General features: G+C 41.8%; 1 protein-coding gene across 16 annotated transcripts in view; it reads left to right on the forward strand.

Annotated features, from left to right (window-relative positions):
- MYCBP2 (MYC binding protein 2) overlaps positions 1 to 20,045 on the forward strand; it is a 399,577-nt gene extending 379,532 nt beyond the window's left edge. For all 16 annotated transcript variants that reach the window (XM_077483080.1, XM_077483077.1, XM_077483078.1 and 13 more), the window contains 13 exons: positions 710 to 993; positions 5,990 to 6,086; positions 6,202 to 6,321; positions 8,967 to 9,068; positions 11,136 to 11,264; positions 12,397 to 12,529; positions 12,751 to 12,854; positions 12,937 to 13,125; positions 14,727 to 14,834; positions 15,518 to 15,727; positions 17,066 to 17,173; positions 17,589 to 17,754; positions 19,075 to 20,045. In XM_077483080.1, coding sequence (XP_077339206.1) covers positions 710 to 993; positions 5,990 to 6,086; positions 6,202 to 6,321; positions 8,967 to 9,068; positions 11,136 to 11,264; positions 12,397 to 12,529; positions 12,751 to 12,854; positions 12,937 to 13,125; positions 14,727 to 14,834; positions 15,518 to 15,727; positions 17,066 to 17,173; positions 17,589 to 17,754; positions 19,075 to 19,190 — 1,866 coding nt within the window. In that variant the 3' untranslated portion in view covers positions 19,191 to 20,045. The remainder of the gene's footprint in view (positions 1 to 709; positions 994 to 5,989; positions 6,087 to 6,201; positions 6,322 to 8,966; positions 9,069 to 11,135; positions 11,265 to 12,396; positions 12,530 to 12,750; positions 12,855 to 12,936; positions 13,126 to 14,726; positions 14,835 to 15,517; positions 15,728 to 17,065; positions 17,174 to 17,588; positions 17,755 to 19,074) is intronic.
- The last annotated feature ends 986 nt before the right edge of the window (positions 20,046 to 21,031 follow it).

Below are 21,031 nucleotides of genomic sequence, written 5' to 3' on the forward strand. Positions count from 1 at the left end.
AAAGGGCAGTTTCCGCTTCAGATAGGACAAACTGGTTCCAAGGCAGGTCTTAGAATATTTTTCATGTTTATGCTATGCTGTAAGTATTTGGTCCATGCCATGTATATATATATTTTTTTTTTTTTAAACACCAGCCTCATTGTGACCTGGTCAAACACCCCATGTTCACTGCTCTAAACAGACTGGCAGATCTCGCAAACAACTGGATCCACTTGATGAATCTACTATTGCATAGAATGTTTAGGTATTCACCCATCTTATCTGAGATCTTTTGACAGTGCCTTGCCAGTCAGTTGATGGTTTGATTCAGTTGCACTACCGGGGACTGAAATGCTCCAGGAAAGCTATTTATCATGGTGAGCTAATCAAATTGACCACAGCTTATCAGTTGAAGGTCAAATGGCTTTGTGTGCCATTGAGAAGGTGATTAGCTACACCTAAATGAATTTACAAGTCATTTTTAGGAGGGAAGGTGATCCTTTTCCAACTCCGCGATGGTTTTCATTTCGGGCTGCAAAGCAACAAAATGTGATTGTTAAAGGGGTTGATTCTTTTCTATATCCACTGTAGATCTTCACATTGTTCCATCTTGAGTGCCCAGTGTTTGTTTTTAATGTATCGTCTGTATTATATGTGCTATTGGATACCTTTGTTTTTTTATTAAAGATGCAAAAATAGATAAATTTTTTTTGTTTTTCTGCTTTTATAGGTAACTTCTTTGCTACGTCGCGTTCTGCCTGAAGTAACACCATCTCGTCTTGCTAGCATCATTGGTGTCAAGTCACTGCCACCAGCAGATATCAGTGACATCATCCACTCTACAGAGAAAGGAGACTGGAACAAGCTTGGAATTTTGGATATGTTCCTGGGATGCATCGCTAAGGCACTCACAGTCCAGTTGAAGGCCAAGGGAACACCAATCACTGGCACTGCAGGAATGAGTGCTGGGAAAGGCGTAACAACGGTCACTTTGCCAATGATCTTTAATTCTAGGTATCTACTACCAGTTTTTGCGCTGTACTACAGGCTTGAGTCCAACAATTTGTTCTAGCCAGGGTTCAGTGTCTTTCTAAGGCCCCTTTCAGATGGAGCAGAATCTGTCCAAGCGGATCCGCCTGCTCAACAAGGGATCTCTCTGCTGGTCCCCACTGAACAGGGGGCTGACAGGTGTGGTGTTCTCTATAGGGCCGTCGAATGGAAACAAACTGCTTGTCCATTTCCATCCAATCTTGTTCACCATCCGTCAGTTTTTATTGCATTGGATGCTGGCGGGTGACAGTGGACACATGTCCGCTGACATCTGCCGCCCCATAGAGAACAATGGGTGGTCCAATCGGGTCTGCCTGAGAAACAGGCAGGCAGACCTGATGAAGTCCACTGGTGTGAAAGGGGCCTAAATGGATCAATAATATTTAAGTTTTGGGTTGACTTATGTCCAACAATGTTAAGATAAAGCACATTTCTCATTCGTTCAGGAGTAGGACACTAAGCAGGAAAAAAGGCTTTGCCAAGCCCATGGGCAGTCCTAGTTTTTATATACAACTTTTTCAGGTTGTAGATCTCGCCAGAAAAATCCAGGAAAAAAAAAAATCAACTGCCGGGCTGGGCAACGTGCTGGACCTTCGATCCATGGTCATCCCAGTCTGGCCAGCGAGCGCGTGCAGACTGCAGCTACGCGCTAGGTCGGCCACGATATAGCCCCACTGGACTTGATTGTATGTTTCCAAGGCTTTTATTCAAACCCATTTACGATCCCCAAAAATGAGGGTATGGTACGTCAGATTCTGGACCTCGAGGCCCTGAACCGCTATGTGTGGGTGCAGAAGTTCACAATGGAGTCCATTCGCTCTGTGGTAGCATCTCTTCATCAGGGGGACTTTCTTGCCTCCATCGACATCAAGGATGCCTACCTGCACATTCCAATTTGTGCGCAGCACCAACGGTTCCTCTGCTTTGCTGTGGGAGAGGAGCATCATCAGTTTGCGGCGTTACCCTTTTTGGTCTCGCCTCCGCTCCTCGGGTCTTCACCGAAGTGTTGGCCCTGGTTCTGGCGCTACTGTGCCAGCGGGGAATTGCTGTTATGAGCTACCTGGATGACCTGCTGTGAGCAGAGTCCCCAACGGCCCTGAGGGGCGACGTAGTGATCACTGTTCAGACTCAGATTTTGGGCGGCTGATAAATTACCAAAAGTCTGCGCTGATTCAAGTTCGGAAATTGGCTTATCCGGGTCTGACTCTGGATTCTGCTCAGGCCAGCGTGGTCCTTCCACAGGACAAACTCCAGAAGTTACAGGCAGCAGCCCGCTTGCTGCTGTCCAGTAGGTGGGTCTCCCTGCAGACTTGCATGCGGGTACTGGACCTGATCCATACGAGACCCCTGCAAAGGGAGATCTTGTTAAAATGGGACAAATGTTCTGAGTCTCTAGACAGTCAGATTCGGCTGAGTCAAGGAACCAAAGGGTCTCTGATCTGGTGGCTTTGTTCCCTGGCACTTCGGCAGGGAAAATATTTTCTCCCGCTGTAGTGGACGGTGGTCACCACTGGTGCCAGTCTGTGTGGAGAGAAGGCCTGGGCTTGGCTCAGGGTCACTGGATGCTGGAAGAATCCGGGCTACTCATCAACATCTTGGAACTCCGGGTGATCAGACTCTGGATCATTGGACGGATCGACTTCAGGGGCTCCCGATATGAATTCAGTCAGACAATGCCACGACAGTGACCTATGTCAACCACCAGGCAGGGTCAAGGAGTGTGTTTGCCGGCCTGGAAATAGAGTGGACAACTGGTAGGCAGAAAACCTCAGTTGTCAAGCATTGGACCAAGGGGAGTGTTCCTTCAATCAGGAGGCATTTCAACAGATCTTTCTAAGCTGGGGGTCTCCAGAGGTACATCTGATAGCATCCTAAATCAACAGGAATGTGCAGAGTAGGGCTGCAACTAACGATTATTTTCATAATCGATTAGTTGGCCAATTATTTCAATTAATCGGTTTATAACCTAAAAAAAAAAAGTAGGTCAAATTATTGTTAATTTTCAACCACAGTGAGGGGAAAATTTAGAATACAAATCTTCTTAGTCAAAGGAATTTTCAGACAGTGTATGTGTTTTTCGTTCAGATATTACGTTCATTTAAAAAAAAAAGTGAAAATTTCAAACAAAATTCTTTCATTCAGCAAATGTACAAAGATTTTTTGTCTGAATATTCTCATCCGAAAATTGATGTGTGACCAGCATAACTATGCAGCATAACTATACAGTTTGCTTTTGATCTGTTTCTGCAGTGCCTTTTGCTGTGCGTTTAGATTTTTGCACACATGATTTTACTGCAATTTGCACTTTTTTTTTTTTGGGCAGATTAAAAAACACAAATTGCTGCAAAAACGCATTACATGCTTTTCTGCAGCTTCTCCATTGAAGTATATTGAACCAATAAAGCACTATGTTGCGTTAAAAGTCCCTGACCCTTTCAGATGTGAATTTGTCCCATAGGAAATCATGTAAATGAACTGTAGTGCATTTCTGCAAAAAGCACCAACACATAGATGTGAACCAGATCTAAGACGTTTAGTAACATGGTAGAATGGTAGAAAAAGCAGATAATCGCTACTGTAAATATTACTTTCACTGTTCTACAGTAAAAACAAATGAACCCCTTTCAGTAGTGATTATTTGCTATTTTTGTATTATAAAGGGCTCATTTTCGTTGTTTAGCCCATTATGTTACTGGCCGATTAATCGATTGTGAAAATGGTAATCGATTAATTTCATAATCGATTAGTTGTCGATTAATCGATTAGTTGTTTCAGCCCTAGTGCAGAGGTTTGTGGCCAGGTGTCGAGACCACCTGGTGGATGCCTCAGATGCTCTGGTCGCTCCGTGGGGCCATTATCGTCTGATCTACGTCTTCTCCCCCCCCTCTCAAGCTTCTGCCGTGGCTGTTGCACAGGATCGAGGCCGAGGGAATTCTGGTCGTTTTAGTGGCCCCGGACTGGCCTCATTGGCCCTGGTGCCTCTGCATCTCAAGGAGGATCTTCTATCCCAAGGGCTGATCTTCCACTCTGCTTTAATGGCCTGGCTAATGAAAGTCAGGTGTTGAAGGATTGGGGTTTATCTGCGTAGTAATTCCGATGCTGCTCAAAGCTAGAAAGTCTACTTCCAGGAAGGTATATTATCGGATGTGGAAGGCATACATTTCATGGTGTGAGTTGGGTTTCACCCACGTTCCTTTTCGGTGGCTTGGATTTTGACTTTTCTTTAGATAGGTGTTGAAAAGAATTTGGCCTTGAGTACTGTGAAGGGCCAGGTATCGGCCTTGGCGGTTTTCTTTCAACGCTTAGTAGCTTCGCATTCCCTGTTGCGCACCCTCACTCAGGTAGTGCGACATGTGGTTCCACTGGTACAATCTCCCTTGCCACCGTGGGACTTGAATTTTGTACTTTTGGTTCTTCAGAAGCCTCAGTTTGAAAATATACAAGAAATTCCCGTGCTCATGCTATCACAGAAGGTGGCCTTTTTGGTGGCTACTACTTCTGCCTGCTTGGTGATTCATAAGGAAAAAGTGGTGCTTTGCCCTTGTCCAAAGGTTGTCTCTGATTTTCAGTTAAATGAAGACATCATGTTGCCTTCTCTGTTCCAGACTGTTCCAGGCTGCAACATCCGAGGGAATTTGCCTTGCACACCTTAAATGTGGTATGGGCTGTTGGAGTGTATTTGGCAACTCACCAAGCAGGCTGTGCGACAGGACAGCGCTGCCAACTCTGACACCCTGTGAGCAGAAGTAATAGCCACCAAAAAGGCCACCTTCTGTGATAGCATGAGCAGGGGAATTTCTTGTATATTTTCAAACTGAGGCTTCTGAAGAACCAAAAGTACAAAATTCAAGTCCCACGGTGGCAAGGGAGATTGTACCAATGAGTCTTTTAAAAAGTTAGATTCCCTGTTTGTGATCACGGATAGACCAAAGAAGGGGCTATCTGCTTCCACAGTGACCATTTCTGTATTCTCTCTCTTCCCGGTGGAGGCACACTCGACTTGGGCGCCGAGTGCCTCCTGGGCCTTCCGTCATCAGGCATCAATAACGCACGTTTGCAAGGCGGCTACCTGGTTGCCGGTGCATACTTTCACCAAATTTTACAAGGTGGATGTGCTGGCATCTGCGGATGCTTCTTTTAGCCGCAAGGTTCTGCAGGCTGCAGTCTAAAGGGTTTTTCCCTCATTAAGGTGTGATTTTATTTTTTATTTTTTATTTCTGTTCAGGTTGAGCAAAAGTTCTTGCCGAGCTCCAGGTTGTCTGGATGGACTTTTTTTTTTTTTTTTTTTTTTTTTTTTGAGTTGGCTGCCCCACCTCTCATGTTTGCCACTGCTTTGGGACCTCCCTGTGGTTCTGAATAAAGAAGGCTGTGTCTGTCAATTAACAAATGACAAAATAGGATTTTTGACTTACCATAAAATCTGTTACTCTGAGTTCATGGACACACAGCCACCCACCCCTCTATGGAGTTAATACCTCTAGTACTGCTTGTTACTTAACTGAAAGCCTATAGCAGAGAAGGGGGTATATATCGCCTAGGACTGCCCATGGGCATAGCCAAGTCTTTTTTTTTCTGCCTAGTGTCCTACTCCTGTAGGGGGCAATATAACCCTATGGTTCTGAATAAAGAAGGCTGTCAATGAACTCAAAAAACGATTTTTTTATTGTAAGTCAGAAATCCTATTTTTCTAGTCTAATTATGTATCTTACTTTTTTGTGTGAATGTCTCTTTACTGTTGTGCTACTTTAGCATATATAAAACTGTGAAAGATTGAAATCTGGAGAAAAGTGGTAGTGGTGTGTGGTGTTTTTTTTTTTTTTCCCCCATCAAGCAATGGTTTTAATTTGTATTGCATGATTTTTGTCTAAGTTTTTTTCATTTTATTGTAAAAGTGGTGCATACACAACAAGCTTTTCCTGTAACCAAAATTATCTTGTTTGCTTTTTGCTTCTTTAATCAGTTACCTTAGGAGAGGTGAGAGTCACTGGTGGATGAAAGGCTCAACTCCAACTCAGATTGCAGAGATCATCATTAAATTGATTAAAGATATGGCAGCTGTAAGTATTTTACAAATGTTTACATGTTTATGGTATTTTTTTCTTGATTTTTTTTGGCAGCCTGATGTAAAAATAAAAAAATATTTTTTCTGTTCTTTGACTACTGTATTAATAGGGTCACCTTTCAGAGGCATGGTCTCGGGTCACTAAGAATGCAATTGCAGAGACAATCATTGCATTGACAAAAATGGAGGAGGAGTATCGTTCTCCCGTACGATGTATTGCAACTACTAGGGTAAGGTTTTGTATATATTTTTGATTTTAAACATTCAAGTGAACTCGTGCACAGATTATGAAAACAAACATATTTACATAATCTGAACAAGTGGTAAAAACACATTAAAACACTTTAATTCACCTCTGTAGTTCTTGGCATTGTGAAGAAATACATTTTCAATTGAGAGCAAATCTTGGTGGGCTGCAAAACAAAAAATGTGTAGGCCTGCACAACTACCTAGAATGCCTCAAGTTTTTGCTAATATACTAGAAAATTGGTAATTTCTTCAGTTCTGCTGGACAAATGCTAACTTTTTTTTTTACTAGTTTTATTTTCCTCTACTACATCACAACTTGAGGTGCTCTCTACATGGCTGAAATCCAGATTGACCTTTCCTCAGCCTTTGGAGTACCATACCCAGACCCAACTGGACTATACATTGTGAGGCTAGCCTGAAAACTCCTTTTTTCTTTTTTTTTTTTTTTTTTTTTTTTTTTTTTTACTGGGTTACACTTTAGGCTATTTCCAGGCCCTTTTCTGCTAACAATTTAGCCACAGAGTACTTTGCAGGTCCAGAGTTACTGACTTTGTTGCTTTTGCTTGGTCTCTTAAGACTCACTTCATGAGTAGGAAGCCTTTTAATCTCCTGCTGTTCATCAGTTTTACAAGGGAAGGAGTTAATGCTGTGGTACCGAGTGCTGCCATTAGCCATTGGGTAGTGTGTCCCATTCACACCATGTTCTTTCCCACCACATTGAACATAGAGAAAGCATTAACCCACTGCCAAGTGGATCACCAGTCTATTCCCATTGCACGTCAATAGTGACTTTGATCACCTCTGGCCTTCAGACCCACATTGGATACCAGCTACCTGGGTGTTTTGTGTACCGAATGCCATGCCTTGCCTCTTACCCTGAGAGTAGTTGCATTCCCACGCGTGGTTATAGCATGTCTGCATCTAGACACAGAAGGGACAATCCTGCTCCAGTGGGTGACTCTCCAGCTCATGCTCTCCACAATTTTAGGCATCTGTACTCTGTACCTTCTGGGGTCTACCCTTGACGTCATTAAGTTCATCACTGGTGGTCATTTTCCTGTTGTTTTTGGAGTAAACCAACTCAGAGACCCTTTTTTTTTTTTGTTTTTTGTTCAACCACTGCAACCTTGTATTCTGGTAGTGGGGAGACTTCCCTGCTGTCAGAATACACTGATCAGCGTTGCAGGCTATAGCCTGCTGCGCTGATCAAGTGGCATTGAATCATTTGTGTTGCCAATGTACAGCTAGTATACCTCAGTGTGTTGGCCTGCTCTAGTGCATTCTCATGGCATCCACTTGGTTGGATACTGAATCAACCTCCCGTGAAGAGAGCAGTCGGTGTTGGTCTTAGCAGATGACAGTCTCTCAATGGACTGATTGCATACAAGATCTAGCAGAGTCTGATTTCTTCAGAAATTGTTACTGGAAATTGTCACCTGTAGATTAAGCAGCATGGTTCTAATGTGGGGGAGGTAGCAATGTTTTATCTCATGCCCCTCACATTAAGCAGGAGTCTAGCCATCTCTCATCCCCTCTCATCCCATATCTTTACCCTCAGTTCCTTGCTCTGCTGTTGTGGGTTGAGTTTCTGAGCAGATGCATGTGCCTGCCTCGAAGTATCAGCTAGTTCGTGGACTGGTCACTCAATTTCACCTTTAGAGAGCTCGTAAGAATTTCTCTTCCCGTCTCATCAGATAATTGTCTTTGAAGCTTCATTCTGGATTTCTGTAAACAGTTACATTCCTGGAATTCTGGGATTGCTAACTGTCACATTTGATTGTGTCCTCAACCAAAACCATCAGATGGCTGGAGTCATAACTGATCACATGTGCAGCACCATGGCAGTTGCAAATCAAACAGAAGCAGCTTCCTTGGCTGTTAAGAATAGAAGGGCACAATTCCACTTTAATGCTGAGTGCAGATCGGCCTCTATAGATTCAGCAGTGCCTAAAAATAGAGAGAGACTGAGCATGTGCAAAGCATGACGAGACTGTGTATTATTTGAACAGTATACACACTTTTTTTTTGATTAGTTTTACTTATTTACACCTGCAAAAGGGGCCATCCTGAAGTGATCTAGCAGGTTCACCTTATTTCCCTGGTTAACAATCCTCCCCTGCCCAATTCTTGGTCTCTTTTCCCCTTCCTCCCAGTATTTGGTATCCATACCTTCTCAAAGTGTCTCACCTGCTCTCTCCTGAATAACACGCAAACAGGAGCAGATTTGAAGAACTTTTCAATCCTCTGACACACTCCAGGCAACACATCTCAACTATTGAGTACTGAAATCCTTTACTGTATTTTCTTTTACATCTCTTTACGTTTGTCCTTGGATATGTTACTATTGTGAGGTCTGTGACCCTGTTAAGTAAAAACAAATTGCAGTTATATTTCACTGTGGCTCTGACAAACAGAAAATTGAGAGTTATGTAATATGACTGTTAAGAAAAAACTATGGCCAGATCAGTAAGCCAGTAAGGGTAGCTGCCCTATTGAAGCTGGCTAGAGATGGATAGCTATCGTTTGTATATACATATCTCAACTATATACAGTCACATTTGTTTTCTACTCTAATAGATTGTACAATTTAAGACTACCATTGTCAGTAATTTTGACTGTATTTTAGCTGTGGCTGGCTGTTGCATCATTGTGTGTGCTTGATCAAGACCATGTAGACCGGTTATCTTCTGGAAGGTGGATGGGAAAGGATGGGCAGCAAAAACAAATGGTAACTTTTTCTATTTTCATTATTTATTTTGCCTTAAGTAAGCGTACTTTGATACGTTTTCAAGCTTCTGTTTCCTAATCAGTCTTGCTCGTTCTACCTACCATTGTATCCTGCCATACTTCACCCTGTAGTAAGAATAAAAATCTCTGAAAATGTTCTATAAAAAAAATTCTGGTTTAAGGCCACATTCATAGATTTCTTTATTTTTATTTTTTTAATCTTCTATAAGAATCAGTATAAATTACAATTCTTGACTATTTTAGAGATGTGAATGTACTTTTTTTTTTTTTTTAAGAACGAAGTCCAGCTGCCCACCCCCATAATGTACATCTATATCTAATATACAATCTCACAAAAGAGAATCTGAGATTAGCAGATGGCCACGTTTGAAAGAGTAACTTATAACAGGCAATGCTTTAATTATCTAGTGAGTTGGTTGCAGATGGGCAGAAAATAAGACGTGCATACAAACTGGAGAATTGAGGTGCCACCCAGCATAGACCCCAGTACTCACAATGGGGTTACCCATTGAACTAACGTTTTGTGGCGTATACTTTAAATTGATAGAGCTATGATTTTTTTTTTTAAATATACTACTGCATTCCTTTTTAATCCCTTCTTGTCGGGAGAGAATCTACGTGTTTAACCACTTGGGTACCGCGCTATTGCCGAATGACGGCATTAGCGCGGACCTAGATTGCCGGGACTACGTCTATTGACGTCGTCCCGGTTACGAGCGGCCTGCGCGCCCCCTGAGGGGCGCGCGCGGCGCGCTCTGTGATCGGCGAGTCCGTGAGACTCGCCTGATCACCGATCCGTGTAAGGGGTCGATCCCGACCCCTTATCACGTGATCAGCTGTCAGCCAATGACAGCTGATCATGTGATAAAACGGAGCCGGTAATCGGCTAGTATTCCTCCTCGCTCTAACAGCGCGAGGAGAAAAAAAAAGCCGATCACCGGGCCAGCTCATCAGTGCCCACCTGCCCCCTGCCAGTGCCACCCAAGTATAGGAAAAAAAAAAAGCTGATCGCCGGCGGCCGTGTTCGGGACATCAGTCCCGATCACGGCCAGCAATTCAAGCGGACACCTGCCCCCTGCCAGTGCCCACCTGCCACCCGCAGTGCCATCCTGAAATAAAGTGCCCCCCTGTCAGTGCCACCCAGCAGTGCCCATAGTGCCCACAGTGCCACCCAGCAGTGCCCACAGTGCCACCCAGCAGTGCCCACAGTGCCACCCAGCAGTGCCCACAGTGCCACCCAGCAGTGCCACCCACAGTGCCACCCAAAATCTGCCTCAAAGTTGCTGCACCCCAGTGCCGCCCATCAGTGCCCAGCAGTGCCGCCCATCAGTGCCCAGCAGTGCCGCCCATCAGTGCCACCTATCAGTGCCCATCCGTGCCACCCATCCGTGCCACTTATCCGTGCCACCCATCCGTGCCATCTTATCTGTGCCCATCTGTGCCCATCAGTGCCGCCTTATCTGTGCCCATCGGTGCCGCCTTATCTGTGCCCATCGGTGCCGCCTTATCTGTGCCCATCGGTGCCGCCTTATCTGTGCCCATCAGTGCCCACCAGTGCAGCCCATCAGTGCCCACCAGTGCAGCCCATCAGTGCCCACCAATGCAGCCTATCAGTGCCGCCTAATCAGCGCACTTCAATGAAGGAGAAAAATGACCCGTTTGCAAAATTTTATAACAAACTATTAAAACATGATTTATTTATTTTTATTTTTTTTTTTTTTGCATCTTTTTTTGTTTGTTTAGCAAAAAATAAAACTCCGAGCTGTAACTAAATACCACCAAAAGAAAGCTCTATTTGTGGGAAAAAAATGATAAAAATTTCATTTGGGTACAGTGTTGTATGCCCGCGTAATTGTCACTCAAAGTGCATCAGCGCTGAAAGCTGAAAATTGGTCTGGGACTGAGGGGGGTTTAAGTGCCCAGTAAGCAAGTGGTTAATGGTATTGGCTAAATAGGTGTGTTTGCTTCGCTTTGTTTTATATAATAGTTGCTTATTTAATTTTTTTTATATGTGTTTTTATGTGTTTTTATGTTTTGTGTGTTCTAGCCAATGTGTGATAATCATGACGATGGTGAAACTGCGGCAATCATTTTGTGCAATGCGTGTGGAAACTTGTGCACAGACTGTGATAGATTTCTACATCTCCATCGGCGAACAAAATCCCATCAAAGACAGGTAAAGTGCAAAAAAGTTACTTATCAGTTGAAGCACCCTTCCAGCCAAAACTTGGCATAAATGTTTATTACTATAATGCACAGATTTTCTTGATCCACTGGCAATCTTTGATTTTCTGAACAATATGTGACTTTAAATCAGCGTGAGTTAGCTTTGCACTCCACTATGAATTTTAAGTAGCATGAATGTAATCATTGAGACCATGCATCTGCTATCAGCAAAGTCTTCACTGTTGGATTTTGTACACTTACTAGATCATGCAGAAATAAATTTCACGTTGCCCAAAATGCTTACAAAGTTCTTAGTTGCCAGTCCATTCTAACAGTCAAATTTACACAGTTGATAATCTTTTTCCTTGAGGCTCAGTTTGCACTGCTGCAACTTGGAACCAGACTTGAGACCCCAGGTCACGTGACGTGAAATCCCAAAGGCATAATGAGCTAGTATGCATAGCATACTAGCTCATTATGAATAACTTGAGATGGAAGCCCCCGAAGTGAACGTCGTCCTCCGCCATGATACCCGGAGTGACTTCCAGGTATCACGGCTCCGGCGCTGTGACTGTGCGTGGGAGCAGCCACTAACAGCATGATTGCCGTTAGCAACGGCATGCTTTGTGCGCCTGTGTCTAGACAGCGGTGCCTGTCATTTGCAGATATCTCCTAAACTGTGTAGGTTTAGGAGGTATTTCTTGGACCTACAGGTAAGCCTTAATCTAGGCTTACCTGTGGGTCAAAGTGGTCTGTAAGGGTTTACAACCACTTTAATTGGCACTACTGAAGTCGGTCCGACATTAAAAAAGGTTCCTGTACTACTTCAGGGCAACTTCTATCTGACTTGTGCCCATAGACTTTGATGGAGCTTGCCTCCAAGTTGGATCCTCATCTTAATTGATGTGATTTGGATCCGACATTACAGGAAGATCACACAGGCATTCCCTGAAGTTGCTTCAAAGTTGTGCTGAAGTCCTCTGGCAAAGTAGCACTGTGAGTCGCGCAACTTTCAGGTTGCAGCAGTGGGGACCAAGCCTTAATAACTGTATCCTGAAAACTTTATAAATAATATATTTTTGTGTATAAATCTAGTGTGCTGTCTCTATTGCATCCCCACTCATTTATTATGATCCACACAGGTGTTCAAAGAGGAGGAAGAGGCAATCAAAGTTGATTTACATGAGGGCTGTGGGAGAACTAAACTGTTCTGGTTGATGGCTCTTGCTGACTCTAAAACCATGAAAGCAATGGTAGAATTCAGAGAGCAGACTGGTGAGTTTTTTATGTAGATATAAAATTGTAGAATATGCAGTAGTGTCCTGTATATCCATTTATTTCTCCATCTATTTAAAAATGGATTTCATGCATAAGATGCTGTCTATAATGATTTTATGTAATATGATGGACACCCATAGAAAATAAAGCCAGAGGTAAAAATAGAATTGTAATTTTTATTGGTAGTGTCAATGCTCTAAAAACTGTTTGCATTTCAGGAAAACCTGCAAGCAGCAGCTCAGAAACATGTCGCTTCTGTGGCTCCAGAAATGGGACAGAGCTGTCGGCTGTTGGTAGTGTGTGTTCTGATGCAGACTGCCAGGTGAGTCTCAAGCTCACAGACAAGTCTTCCATAGGCGATGATTCGGTAGCTGCTCTGATACCAAATTTTCTATATTTCTTAGGAGTATGCAAAGAGTGCCTGCAGCAAGACCCATCTATGTGGGCATCCGTGTGGAGGTGTGAAGAATGAGGACCATTGTTTGCCTTGCCTACATGGTTGTGACAAAAATGCAACAAGTCTGAAGCAGGATGCAGATGACATGTGTATGATATGCTTCACAGAGGCGCTTTCTGCAGCTCCTGCTATTCAGGTTGGCCATTTGCGTTGGTGGAGGGCTGGTCATTGAAAAGAACTTTACACCTTCCTGCATGTTCAGAAGTGATTTTTGTACACGTTCTCTTTGACGGAAATATGAAAGTAGTTCTCAGCAGCATTAATTCAGACATTAATGTTATATTACCTTTATTATCTTAGATGATCTTGTTTCACAAGCATTTTTTTACAGAAGAAAAATGCCTGTTTTTAGTCTTGATGAAATTAACAAACATCAAATAGTCCAACTATGTTAATATAGAGGATCACTAGAGGCTAATAGAAGAAAGTTACTTTTTTCTCAGTCTGTGGCGTTAGTATGGTTGCTGAGACTCCTAATGATGTACTTGCCCTGGTTCATGTTGCTGTTTGAGTGTCAGGAAGCCAAGTAGAATTTTTTTTTTACCTCCTTGTGTGGAATGTCAGTCAGTGTTAAAGTGGTTGTAAAGCCTTAGTTATTTTTTTACCTTAATGCATTCTATGCGTTAAGGTAAAAATGTTGAGCTGCACGTGTCCCCCTTCACCACCTTGTAATTACCTGAGTCCAATCCTGATCCAGAGCTGTGCATGAGAGCAGGAGCTCTCCTGACTCTGTTCCTCCTCACTGCACAGATTGGTAGCAGCGGGAGCCATTGGCAGGGGGTCAAGCTGCCTTTGTCAATGCACGCTGACCAGGCAGCTCGGGAGAGAGCCAATATGAGTACCCCCATAGGAAGCAGCTTTTTTGAGGGCACTCGCCAAGGAGCCAGGAGCGCCAGGGAGGGGAGGACCCCAGAAGAAAAGGGATCTGGGCTGCTCTGTGCAATACCATTGCACAGAGTAGGTAAGTATATGTTCTAAAGGGAGGAAAAAGAACCTTTTTAGGCCCCATGTACACTACAGCTGGTAACCAGACAGGAGCATTTAGGAGTTTTTTTGTTTTTTTTATCAGCCCCTCAATGCTCAATGTTATCTTGTGAGTACATGTACTCTCAGGCTTTTGTAGTAGGTTAAAAGCATTTTTCTGAAAGCAAAAAATCGTGTTCAGGACAGTAGTTTAGAGGCATTTGAAATGCCAAGTTCTTGTAACGAAATGTAAACGCAGTAACTCCCATTTTATACGTTTTTATTCATAGGCGTTTTCCATGGGGAAAAGATCCGATCATTTTACAATGAGGGAAAAACAGACTTCCCAGAACCCTTGTTGGCTGCAAGGAGAGAGATTTTTCCTGCAATGTGGGCATTTGGGAGCCTGGGGGGGGGGGGGGACTTCTAAACGCAAAGGCTCCATAAACGCGACATGCAAAAGTGGCAAAACAGGCGTTTTTTAACAGTCTGTTACTAGCTGTCAAGTTCTAGCGTTCAGAAGAGGTTTTCAAACGTCATCCGTTCATTTCAGACAACTTCTGTATTATGATGTGTAGTATATTCTCATGTTTTCTTTGTGTAAAACTGTTTAGTCCATTAAAGTTTGACAGTTTGTAAAGTTTCTTTACATTTGTTTTCTCCTTGAAAACATAGATTGAGGGGGATTTCTTTCTGTTAGACCTTCAACTCTACTGAATACAGTTTGGAGAAAAGAAACCTAACCACAATTATTCCTTATTTTTCATTCTTTAGCTTGACTGCAGTCATGTGTTTCACTTGCAATGCTGTAGGCGGGTTCTGGAAAACCGATGGCTGGGACCACGAATCACTTTTGGATTTATGACCTGTCCAATCTGCAAGGTTAGTCAAAGAAGAAAATAATGCCTGAAGGAAAGACCAGACACACCTTGTGAATAGTAATATTCCCATGCTACTCTTAAAATACCATGATGTATCTATAAAATGAGATTTCTGTAGACAGATAAGGATGAAATACCAGTCATAAGTCAGCATTTGTGTTCCATTAGAATTATATGCGTTTGGTACTGTGTACATAGTGGGACAGGAAGGGCGCAAGAAATAGGGCCATCCATAGACTGTACATGAGTCACCCAGTATGGCTTTTCCTTCTATGGAAGCAGGCAGATGCCAAACCGGTTAGCAAATGTTTCTGGTTGGCATTATTCCCTGCTGAGATGAGCAGCAGTGGTCCAGCCAACTTCCTGTAAGGACACCTTTCAAAGTGTGCATCTTTAGAGCTCAATGTTGACTGAACAAGGGCATAGGAGTGAGTGCTTATTGTGGGGGCACCACTTCTATCCCATTTGCTAGAGTTACTCGATAAAGTGGTTGCAAGAATACATTAATGTTGGTCAGTTTGAAAACGTTGCTGTAGATTTAGAGAAACTATTACTTTATAAATTCTCTATCCCTATAATCATTTTCTGTTGAGTTCACAATCTAATCTTTTATTTAAATTGGGAAATTACACAGTACATTTTTGCAGAAAGATTGATGCTAAATTGCAATTTCTTTTTGTTTAGAACAAAATCAATCATACAGTATTAAAGGATCTCATGGATCCAATAAAAGAGCTTTACGAAGATGTAAGAAGAAAAGCGTTAATGCGGTTGGAATATGAAGGGCTGCACAAAAGTGATGCAATCACGACGCCAGGAGTGCGATTTTATAATGATCCAGCTAGCTATGCCATGAATAGATATGCTTACTATGTCTGCTACAAATGCAAAAAGGTAATGCCATATGTGCACACGTCTTCTTTCTTCTTCTTTTTTTTTTTTTTTTTTTTTTTTTCTCTTTCCCCCCGTTTCTGTAAAACAGCTTAGCGTTTTATGAAAACGGTGAACTTGTCTGCCCTGCACGGACAAAGCACAGGTTCATTTTAAGCTACGTGTAAAAGATGAGCTTTATAGTATCTGGTAATGTTTTAAAACCCTGTTTATGTAAAATATTAAATATGTACATAGAGCAATATTTTTCTTATTTATTTTACTTATGGAAGCACTGCTTTGCAAATAGTTGTGCTTTATTGCTGCTTCTCAACCTTGTTAATTTCATTGACTAAGTTAACACGATTTTAGGTGACTAAATTACGACTCATACATTGCCCATTTAAAATAAGACTAAAACTAAAATCGCATTTTAGTCAAGACTGTGATTAAATTAAAATTTGATGTCAAAATTAACACTGCACTACCACATAAGATTAAGTAGGCAGCATCTACTAAGCTGCTGAAAGTAAAAATAAAAGATTTTCTTCATATTTAACGTTGGTAATCTATTCAGGTAATATGTGCAATGGTATTAGAGCCAATAGAAATTCCAGTTTTTTGTTTTTGTTTTTTATATTAAGTTGCACTTGTTTGTCAAATTAATATTTTTGTTTGTGCAACTTGGTGTTTTATCAGGACATTATATATTACAATGGCTGAATTTGTGTCTGTAGTGCATGTTCAAACCTTAATACCATAAAAATGTTATATTTTTACTCATGGAGTATGAGTTTAGAAATTCTAGAGAAATGGTTAAATGCGTTACAATTTATCTAAACCCGTTCGATTTTAGTCAACTAAAATACCACTAAAACAATTCAGAAGGACTAAAATCTAACTAAAACTAAATTGAAATTCGAGTTCAGCTTCTAAGGCATCCGCTGTAATTTCTCAGTGTGTCCTTACTGAAGTTACAATATCCTTTCCCAGTAAGGAGTGGAGATTTTCATTTCAACAGCCTTTACTTTTGTCGTGTTTGGTGAAATTTGCAAGTCTATCTTAATTTGGTGCAGATTATTTATAGTCCTTAAATTTGCCGAACAGCCTATACTTCCTTAGTATATCAACTCGATTATCACTCAGATTTTTAAGCTTTGTGGGATCAGACATGAATTCTGCGCATTCAGTGAAATAATGTGAAATAATGTTGCCATCCTATATCTGCTTGTCACAGCATACCCCAGCAATTCCACAAAGACGATGACGATCAGACTTCTAATTTGGGAAAATGTGTTCTCTTCTCTGTACCCCACTTAATTTTACCTCTGCGTTTAACAAACTGACTGTTTATATGTCTAGGCATATTTTGGTGGAGAGGCCCGTTGTGATGCGGAGGCTGGACAGGGAGATGACTATGATCCAAGAGAGCTTATATGTGGAGGGTGCTCGGATGTCTCCAGGGCTCAGGTATGAAAAACGTGATTGGTATTAGCAGCATTCTGTCCTGTATTTAGGATAAATCAGACAATTATCACTGTAAAGCAGTGTTCTTCAAACTTGTGGCCCTTTGCCTTTATTTGGCCCTTGGGGCACTATGCCTTCAACTGACACCAGTTATTGGTCACTATTCCTCCTACTGACAGCATTAGTGGGACACTATTCCCCCCACTGATAACAATGATGTTGCATTTTCTACTCCCACAGGCCACAGTCTATTTAGAAAGTTTGGAGACCCCTGCTGTAAAGAAATGGCTTTTATTATAGTACATATTGACACTGTGCCATGAATGCGAGGCAGGCTGGCATCCCATTTAATGCAACTTTTTAAATATTTTAAAATAATAAAATGAAAGTTCTAATGCACTCCTTTTTCCTGTAACAGATGTGCCCGAAACATGGTACAGATTTCCTAGAGTACAAATGTCGTTACTGCTGCTCCGTGGCAGTGTTTTTCTGCTTTGGAACAACCCATTTTTGTAATGCCTGCCATGATGACTTCCAGAGGATGACCAGCATTCTTAAAGAAGAACTTCCACATTGTCCAGCAGGTTAGTACCACAATTGATTTAATTTGAATCTAAACAGACAGTGACTTAACGTTTCGATGGATGAGAAATCTGTATTCGCAAAGACTTGTTTATGGCCTTAATTAACCTGTCTTTAAAAAAGAAAGCAGCTCTTTACCTGTATGGGAACAGGACATACCTTGTTTTTTATTACATTTTCACTGCAGCTGGAAATGATGAGACTGTAGAATTGATGTGGTTAATTGAATAGTGAGTAACAAATACTCTGCCCCTTCTATAATTCACCATACTCTTGGCATCTAACCGCTAAAGTCTATAACAATAGTAGGAGGAAACATCATTTTGTGTCCTTTAGTAGTGTATAAATGGATAGTGATTCTTCATACCTGGAAACACCAGGTATTTCCTTTTTGAATCCTGGAGTTGAATTTGAGTGATACGCAGCGGTGGAGGTGTGCATTAAAATGGAACGCCAGCCACAGACATACAAATTTATTTGGGAGAAAAAGTTTCCTCTTTAAGATGTATTGAATGCTCAGCTCTGTCCTATAGTTCATTTATTTGTACCCACCAGATAATACAGCTCTTTCTGGCACTGCAGCTGTGGATCTCATACAGTGAAGAGATCCCCTATAAATCTGTTTCTGAACCCATTGCTTTGCCATGTCCCATTATTATATTTTATTACTGTAATACATTTGCTGGACTACACTTGGGAATACTGGAATACGTTTGTAAGAAACCAAAGCATTGTTAAAGTGTTACTAGACCCAGGACCCTGCTTTCACTATATCTGGTCTCTCACAGAACATGGAAATGCAATTATTGTAGTAAATATAAACTGCAATATCTTTTCTCATCAGCAGTTTTGTGACTTTCATTCTCCTCTGACAGTCCTATGAGGCTGCAGGACCCCTGACCCTCTGTCTGGACAGTGCTGATTGGCCCTGTGCTGATCACTCTCCCAAGAAAAAAAATCTCTCGAGCAAAAAACGCCAAACTGAACACATGCAGAGTGTCCCCAAGCCTCTATCAGGAGATATATTAGGGACTCTGGAAGGAGGAGAGGATTACCTAAGACAGCCTTTTTACACAGTGTAGAGGATTAATCCCTTAGGTTCCACAGCGAGTATAACAAGTGTGCTTTACTGCATTTACAGATTGATTTTACTGTTTTGGGCTTAGTAATGCTTTAAGGTCAAAAGCAGACTGTTCAGGGCCCTGCAGTGTTCCCAGAAAGACTGAATTTATAATGTGCTGAGTTTGTATATCTTGTAATTTTATAAGGTGCTTTGGGCAAGGAGTGCTGTTTTACATTCCATTCTCAATTTCCTCTTGTAGGTCCAAAAGGCAAACAACTTGAAGGAACAGAATGTCCTCTTCATGTGGTTCATCCGCCCACGGGAGAAGAGTTTGCATTGGGATGCGGAGTGTGCAGAAATGCTCACACTTTTTAAATGAGCCTATGTTTCCTTTCCACTTTTGTTAAATTTTCTTTCCTTTTTGTGAATTTCAAGACAGACTTCAGCAGTCTGTCACGCCAGGCAGGTTCTGGACGACAGCCTTCGGTCAGGATGGGACCAAAGAGTCTGCGAACAAGGTTAATCAGGAAGGAGGCCTCAGATTCAGCTGTGTATTCGCAACACATGCTCTTCAAACCAAACCTTACATGTTCTTGTCAAACTGATAACTGTGCGGTGCTTGCATGTGGTCATTACATATAGCACCAGATGTGCACAGCACATGCTTGAATGCACACAGAGGGAGGCTCCCCATATCAAGGTTATATATAATGTATACATATATGTATGGCCAGAAGATGAGCCACAGTAATGAACGCTGACTTTCCAGTAGCCCTGTACAACTGTACTTGCATCTCGTGGGAAGAAAGGAGAATATTTGTTTATCTACTAGACTGTTAATTTAACTCTATGGTTGCTGGAGAGCCCTGCATTGCGCCCAGCAGAGAAGCAAAGGGTGGTTCATGGCATTTGGCGGGTACATAAACATAACAAGGTATAAAAGTTGTAACAAATGCTGTACATAAAAATATCAATGTTCGTCCCGTATAAAATTTATTACATTACAAAGGCAGTTTCATTTAAACGTCTGGGTTATGTTTGAGCCTGAACTTTTAATGAAGTGCAATACTGAGTGTGCCTCATATCTTTGCAGCTGTAAACTTTATGGAATGTACATGTCAATAAAGCCACTGTACATTTTTATACAGTGACAGTCTGGTGAATGTTTAGGATCTTATTTAAGAGGAATGGCTTTTAAAAAATAAAAATAAAGAGTTAAATCATATCTGTCATGAGTTTCTGAATTCCATTTTTTATGATGTATGTAGTTTGTTGTGGCTACCATAGTGGTACTGTACAGTGAAGCTTGTAATACATTGCACATTTAACACACAATATAAGGGCAACAAGAGTATATAGCTTTAAACTACTGATGTAACTAAATGACTGGAAAGTCATTGCAGATTAGTGAATAGTGATGATGGCTACACTATCTTTCAGTCATAACAGTCTGTAAAGGGTGCCTGATTTATGGTAACAAATGCTATTGTCTACTATTTTCTGGGTAGATGATTATGGAGCCAGATGGGGTCGGCTTTCCTAGTGTTTACCTGGTCTGTTGTGACCATAGTTATGCCATTGGTTGTAGCTAGAAGGTGGCCTTAATGTCTGCATGCAAGAACGTGGTAAAGGAAAATTCATTACAAATGTTATTCAAGTTACTTAAAGGGTATTTCCACTTTGCATCCCAATTGGGAGAATACCCAGTATTTGCTGCATGTCCCCATTTACAAAGTATAAATTGCAAAAGTAAAAATTGCAGCTTACCTTTTTTAGATATTCTCCCCTGTAATCTCCACAAGCTAGCCTGCAGATTTGTGAACCTGCTCCTCCGAAAACTGGTTTGGTTCACCATGTCATGCAAATTGGATGCGGTTCAAAAAGCATCCAATTGGCAGATATGTGAACCGAGCCTTAAAGGATAAGTTGACCTTTGTCCAAAAAAATAAATAAATGCACATCTTTTTGCAGGAAAAAAAGTGCATTTATATTTTTGGGATTAGAAGCCTGGAAGGCATTGTACCAATGATCAGGAGATTGCTGCGGCTATGCAGGTCTCCTGCACACTGTCAGTGTATCTGCTTACCTGTACATCCCATATGGGTAAGCTGATGCTTCCTGAAAGGAAGACTCAATGAACTACCACAGCTCTGTGGTAGTTAGTGAACTACAAGCCAACAGCCTCTAGGGCTCTGTGTATGAATGATGTGGCTGTG

The sequence above is a fragment of the Lithobates pipiens genome, unplaced genomic scaffold (genome assembly GCF_037356315.1).
Source record: "Lithobates pipiens isolate NorthernLeopardFrog02 unplaced genomic scaffold, aLitPip1_a1.2 Scaffold_16, whole genome shotgun sequence".
Lineage (NCBI taxonomy): Eukaryota > Metazoa > Chordata > Amphibia > Anura > Ranidae > Lithobates > Lithobates pipiens.